This window comes from Aegilops tauschii, chromosome 1 (assembly GCF_002575655.3).
Source record: "Aegilops tauschii subsp. strangulata cultivar AL8/78 chromosome 1, Aet v6.0, whole genome shotgun sequence".
Taxonomy (NCBI): Eukaryota; Viridiplantae; Streptophyta; class Magnoliopsida; order Poales; family Poaceae; genus Aegilops; species Aegilops tauschii.
In genome coordinates this window covers 375,575,421-375,581,738 of record NC_053035.3, presented here as the reverse complement: position 1 = coordinate 375,581,738, position 6,318 = coordinate 375,575,421, and the positions used below count along the sequence as shown (strand labels likewise).

Genomic DNA, 6,318 nt, shown 5'->3' with positions numbered 1-6,318 from the left:
GTTCCGGGCGAAGGAAATGCCCGCTCTCCCGGTTACGATTCAACGCCGGATGGTGGCCCGGAATGGAGCCACGGAACAACGACCGCTGGTTGTTGAGGTGGTGATGGACCAACACGGCAGCCAATATCTCCTCCTCGTCGTCGGACGACGAATCGTCGGAGTCGCAAGGAAAAAGAACTCGTCGGCGGAGTCCATTTTCGTACCTTGGCAAACTGTCGAACAGCTTGCGGGCGTCGAAGAAGGAGACGGCCGGCGAGGGGAGACGCGGCGCCCACAGACCAGCTAGCTGCCCTGCCGGAGTCCGACGAGTGTGACGGCGTCCGACGAGCGTGCCGGTCGTATGTGGCGGGGGCGGCGAGGCGTCTTCTTGGTCGCGGGCGGCTGGGCGGTGGGGGAAGCGGCGGCGGGAACCAGTTTGCTCCCCGGCGGCAAAACGGCGGAGGTGGGCGACTGGGGACAGGGGCGGCGTTGCTGGGCGGATGTGGAGGCGGCGGCAGCTGGAAGAGTCGCCGGCAAAAATGGGCGACAGCGTCGGTGACGGAGAAGGCGGGGGCGAGGGTTGCTTGTTGGACGGGGGAAGGAAGGCCAATGTGCCACAAACCAGCGGGCCCGGGGACAGGAGTAGGCGAGCGCGCACGTCCGTCTCGTGTTCGCGCCGACGCAAATCAGGCTTAAAAATGAGCCGAAAATTGGTCGTCCGCGGACGAAAAACGGGCGCGCGTCCGTTTGAGTCGGCGCGTTAGGCTGCCTTTCCTGTCCGCACGGACCAAACGGACCGCGCACGTAATGGATCGGAGTTGCTCTAACTCTCAAAACGAAACCTCAGCGATGGCGTAAGGAAAATGGCAGCTGTCCTCGCTGCTCTTGACTTCCTTCGGAGCGTAAGCAGCAGAGCAAAAAGGTGGTGTCACGCGAAGCATGGAGGCCGGAGGGAGTGGGGAGTGGGTGGACCCCACGGCAGCGGTCTACTCTACCTAGGCGCCTCCTCCGCGAGGGCCCTGCTCGCTCTGCTCTGCTGGCTCTGCGTCGCGCATGCTTCCAGCAAAGCAAACACCAGCCCAGCCAGCCACCAGGGGAAACGGAAACCAAACTAGCTGGTCGTTCTGCCCCCTCCCTCCATTCCCCTACAAATCTCTCGCCTCCCTCCCTCCCTCCCTCTCCCCACAGATTCTTCTCCCTCGCGCACGCGGTCCTAGCTTCCACCGCCAGCACGCGCACACTTCCATCCGCTTCCAGCAGCATGGCCGAGGAGACCAAGCAGGAGGCCGCTGCGGCGGCTGCGGTGGCCGAGGTGGCCGTGACGGAGCCGGAGCCGGAGACCAAGGCGGAGGACAAGGCCGTCGGGGTGGGGGAGAAGGCTGACGAGGCGGCGGCCGCGGCTGAGGCGAAGGAGGAGGAGGAGGAGGAGAAGAAGATGGAGGAGGCGGTGGCGGAGGCCGGGGCCGACGAGGCGGCGGTCATCGAGGGCAGCACCGCCTCCTTCAAGGAGGAGAGCAACCTGGTGGCCGACCTCGCCGACCCCGAGCAGAAGGCGCTCGCCCAGCTCAAGGACCTCGTCGCCGCCGCGCTCGCCGCCGGGGAGTTCGACCTGCCCCCGCCCCCGCCGCCGCCCACCCCGGCGGCCGAGGAACCTGCCAAGACCGACGAGCCGGCCAAGAGCGATGTGGCGGCCGAGGGCGAGGCGCCTAAGGCCGAGAGCAGCGAGCCCAAGGCCGAGGAGCCTGCCAAGGAGGAGCCCAAGGCGGAGGCGCCGGCCCAGGACGATCCCAAGGCCGAGGAGCCTGCCAAGGAGGAGCCCAAGACGGAGGCACCGGCGGCGGTGGCTGTCGCGGAGGAGCCCAAGGCCGAGGCACCGGCGGCGGTGGCCGCCGCGGACGAGCCCAAGGCCGAGGTGGCGGCCGAGGAGGCCAAGCCGGAGGAGAAAACCGTCGTGGTCGCCGAGGAGGAAGGCACCAAAACCGTGGAAGCCATCGAGGAGACCGCCGTCCCCGCCGCGTCCGAGCCGGAGGCGGCGCCCGCCGCCGAGCCCAAGGAGGAGCTGATCTGGGGCGTGCCGCTGGTGGGCGGCGACGAGCGCACGGACACGGTGCTCCTCAAGTTCCTCCGCGCGCGCGAGTTCAAGGTGAAGGAGGCCATGGCGATGCTCAAGGCGGCGGTGCTGTGGCGCAAGAGCTTCGGCATCGACGCGCTCCTCGGCGCCGACCTCGGAGTCCCGGAGCTGGAGAACGTCGTCTTCTACCGCGGCGCCGACCGCGAGGGGCACCCCGTCTGCTACAACGTCTACAGCGAGTTCCAGGACAAGGATCTCTACGAGAAGGCCTTCGGCGACGACGAGAAGCGGGAGCGCTTCCTCAAGTGGCGCATCCAGCTCCTCGAGCGCGGCATCCGGGAGCAGCTCGACTTCTCGCCCAGCGGCATCTGCTCCATGGTGCAGGTCACCGACCTCAAGAACTCGCCGCCCATGCTCGGCAAGCACCGCGCCGTCACCCGCCAGGCGCTCGCGCTGCTCCAGGACAACTACCCTGAATTCATCGCCAAGAAGGTATTAAACTTGTCTCTTCTCTTTGTGGTATCGTGTCCTAATTCTTACTCCAAAATTTGGTAACATCAGCACAGTGATTATGCATTTGTTTGCTTTATTAGGCAGCGATTTTGTGTTTGTAGTGGCTTCAACTGAATTCGTCTGCTGTAGGTAGTCTAATGCTGTGATTCGTCCGGTGGGAAATTTGACTAGTGTCATTCTGATAGCACTCGTAGCACAATAATCTAACTAGATATGGTGGATTGTTGGTGCAAGTAGGATGACATAGTGGCGCCATTTCACTTCTAATTTTCTCTTTCTTGTTTGAGTTATGTTCCTTGCTATTGCAAATGGTACTTGCTTGTTATGAGACTGGGGTGACTTCAGTATATGATGAATTCATCTGATGAACACGACATTGTCGTGGGTTCAACTGAATTCATATGGTGTATAGCACCTGTACCTCTGTAATCTATCTAGATATGCTGGATTGGTGGTGCAAGTAAGCTAAGATAGTGGCGTCATTTCACTTCTAGATTTTACTCCCTTCTTCGTTTGAGTTATGTCCCTTGCTGTTGAATATGGTATGTGCTTGTTATGAGACTAGGGGGACTTGGATATATGATGAATTGAGTGAACTGAATTGGGATCAATTTGGTCGGATCATTGACCATATGCAGGTGTTCATCAATGTGCCATGGTGGTATCTTGCGGCAAACAAGATGATGAGCCCATTCCTCACACAGCGCACCAAGAGCAAATTCACGTTTTGCAGCCCAGCCAAGACCGCAGAGACCCTATTCAGGTTCGCACATGATAATCTCTGCAAGTCTTCTTCTCTTGTTTAACACCCATACTTTCTTACCATGTTCTCACCTGTTGTTTGCCTTCACTAATCTGATGCAGATACATCGCGCCGGAGCAGGTCCCTGTCCAATTTGGCGGCCTCTACAAAGAGGATGATACTGAATTCTCCACCTCTGATGGCGTCACCGAGCTCACTGTCAAACCTTCTTCCAAAGAAACTGTTGAGATTCCTGCTACTGAGGTTGATCCCTGCTTCTACCCTCAAATTGACACTACGATGCTAGAATAAACACTCATAGTTCATTTCATCAATGTGCTGTCATTTTAGAACTCCACGGTCGTGTGGGAGCTCCGTGTGCTCGGATGGGAGGTGAGCTACGGCGTGGAGTTCACCCCGGACGCCGAGGGCGGCTACACGGTCATCGTGCAGAAGACTCGGAAGGTGCCCGCCAACGAGGAGCCAATCATGAAGGGTAGCTTCAAAGCGGGCGAGCCTGGCAAGGTGGTGCTCATCGTCAACAACCCGACATCGAAGAAGAAGAAGCTGCTGTGCCGATTCAAGGTGAAGAGCTCCACCGAGTCCTCCGCCTGATGAGGTTCCGGCTTATACAATCGCCAACCAGGTCCATACCACCACCATTTGAACATGTCGCATGATAGGAGATGGCCGTTTTTGTGTCGGGTTCTTTAATTTGTTGGCTTGCTGTTTTTTGGGGATCGGATTTGTATGTGTTTGCTTGGAACCAAAGTGGGCTTGTGCTATGAATGAGATACTCCTAGCTGGGATCGGAAGGTGGGGAGATGTTGAGATAGTGATGGTTTGTTGACATCTTGGAGGGGCCGAAGAAGTGTTGCTGATCTGTAAAAAAAAAACCTGTCTGTACATGGTATCCGTGGATTATCTTTCGTCGGCATGTTGATTTTGTTTAGAAATCGTTCATATTTTGTGGTCACCAACCCCATGTTGCTCTCCATGTTCCTCTGCTCCTTCCCTTTTGTCGCTGTTCTGGTGCATTGCATATGGCAATGATCTGTGACGTCGGGGTCTCGACCATTGTTTTGTTTGCCCATTTGCAGTAAAAAAAACACCATCTTGTTTGGGAGCATCCAGTTTTTGACTGAAGCAGTGCGACTCTTGTCCACTGGACTACCATTGCATTCCTAGTTAGGCCAAGGGAGATTCTTTCACATCCATTTGGATGAAAGAGAAGCGTTCTGAAAGTGGCAAGACGAACAGGGCGCGCAGGCCGAACCAAAAGCGGGCATCTTTCGCGCGTTTATACGCTGGTAATGATGAGCATCAGCCATGCTTGGGTTGGGTCGGGTGGTACAGTTAACAAAAGGCAAAAGGCCCAAGCGAACAGCGAGAAGGGCAAGCAAGCAAGCTGTGGACAGATGGACGGACAGTGCCAAGGAGCAACAACTTTCCCTTTGACCAGCATAGCATACCAAACCACAGGCAGGCAGGACCATGAAATCCAAAAGTGGAGGCCGCGGCATTATGCTTGTCCAGCTTGGCCATGATCCCCTCTCTGAATAATGGCGGTGGTGGCCGGGGATGCAGTTGGAGGGGGTTGGCTGTCTGTGATACTTGGAGGGGCAACGGCCGGGCAACTGGTGAGCTGCTTACATCTTTGTCCGATGGTATTGGGGATTTCATGATCAGGGGGGAAACCTCATGATTGTTGGCATGGACATGCGGTACCGTCGATTGCCATGCCATGCTGTCTTTAGGGCCAGAGTCATTGGACGTGTGTGTCTGGTGTCTCCACTTCCGTTGTTCCCTCCGTGTGTTATGGCCTGGTCGGAAGCGGCTGTGACAGTAATCTGCCTGTTATTGACTCTTTGGCAATCGTCATGAGTTTTTTCTTTCCTTTTTTTGGGAACCTCGAAAGGTCAGGGTGCTGCTCACTGAGCACATAAAAAGAAGCCATAAGGGAAAAACCTTAATGCATTCCCTAAACCCTATTGCAGCGCAAACAAAACAAGCATCACCGCGCAATGCATGGATGATGATTCTAGATTTGAAACGCGGAAGCGCGGTAGGGAAAGCATGCGAGCACAAACCATGGTCGTGGAGAGAAGAGCTCTCTGTTCGGCGGCCCACTCGGGGCTCCTGCCATGCTCGCCATCTCTTCTTGTTTAAAAGAGATGGACGGACGGGGCAGAGAAAATCGGAAGGCCGGAACTGCGACTTGCAGCGCCACACCCGCGAGCCTGTGCCTGTGTGTTGCCACTCCTGGACCAGCGTGGAGATTTTTGCGTGTCTTACGTTTGGGACCAATCAAAGCAAAAGCTAAACAATCGACCTGGTTCACGTTAGTATATTTTTTGCTGTACCGAGGAGTGGTAACCAGTTGACCAATAAAAAGCTGCATTCACGTTTGGGGATTTTTGAACCATGGATTCTACGTCCATGCCGATGCCGATGCCGTGCCGCAAACGGTGAGAGGGAAGCTAAGATGCATCTCCAGCGGTCGTGGTTTCAAAAACCGAACCGGGCCGAACCGACGCCTTACCCGATTTTGCAAGCTGTACTGGTCTTTTAGTAAAAATCAGAAAAAATTCAAAACAAAATACATAAACAAGGAATCGAAGCCTTGAGGCAAGGGTGCGCCTTTTTCTTTTGAGAAACAGGCAAGGGCGTCTCGCGTTCAGCGAGCCGAGGCTTCCGACTCGATGAAGCGCGCGCGAGCATATGGGCCGGCCCAGTTCGTGGCACAACACTGCCTCGTTTTTTTCTTTTTTTTTTACGTTTTTATTTCGTTTTTTCATTCCATTCTTTAATTTGCTTTACACTTTCAAATAGACTTTACATAATATTTTGAAAAATGTTAATCATGCATTTGAAAAATGTTGAATGTGTATATAAAAAATGTTGATCATGTATTAAAAATAATGAATTCCTTTGATCATCTATATAAAAGTATTAATCAAAGCATTTGAAAAAAAGTTAAAAAGTATTTAGAAAATGTTAGATAAAACATTTA

General features: G+C 55.0%; 1 protein-coding gene across 1 annotated transcript; it reads left to right on the top strand.

Annotated features, from left to right (window-relative positions):
* Positions 1-899: 899 nt before the first annotated feature.
* On the top strand, positions 900-4,261 carry LOC109742695 (patellin-3). The gene is made up of 4 exons (XM_020301798.4): positions 900-2,542; positions 3,202-3,326; positions 3,428-3,569; positions 3,657-4,261. The coding sequence occupies exons 1-4, from the start codon at positions 1,241-1,243 to the stop codon at positions 3,918-3,920; spliced, it is 1,833 nt and encodes a 610-aa protein (XP_020157387.1). The 5' UTR covers positions 900-1,240; the 3' UTR covers positions 3,921-4,261.
* The last annotated feature ends 2,057 nt before the right edge of the window (positions 4,262-6,318 follow it).

Bases quoted from the DNA above. Each gene is read 5' to 3' on its own strand.
- LOC109742695 (XM_020301798.4), top strand. From the start codon at position 1,241: ATGGCCGAGGAGACCAAGCAGGAGGCCGCTGCGGCGGCTGCGGTGGCC. The intron at 2,543-3,201 runs GTATTAAACTTG...GACCATATGCAG, and splicing joins CTGAATTCATCGCCAAGAAG to GTGTTCATCAATGTGCCATG. The intron at 3,570-3,656 runs GTTGATCCCTGC...CTGTCATTTTAG, and splicing joins TTGAGATTCCTGCTACTGAG to AACTCCACGGTCGTGTGGGA.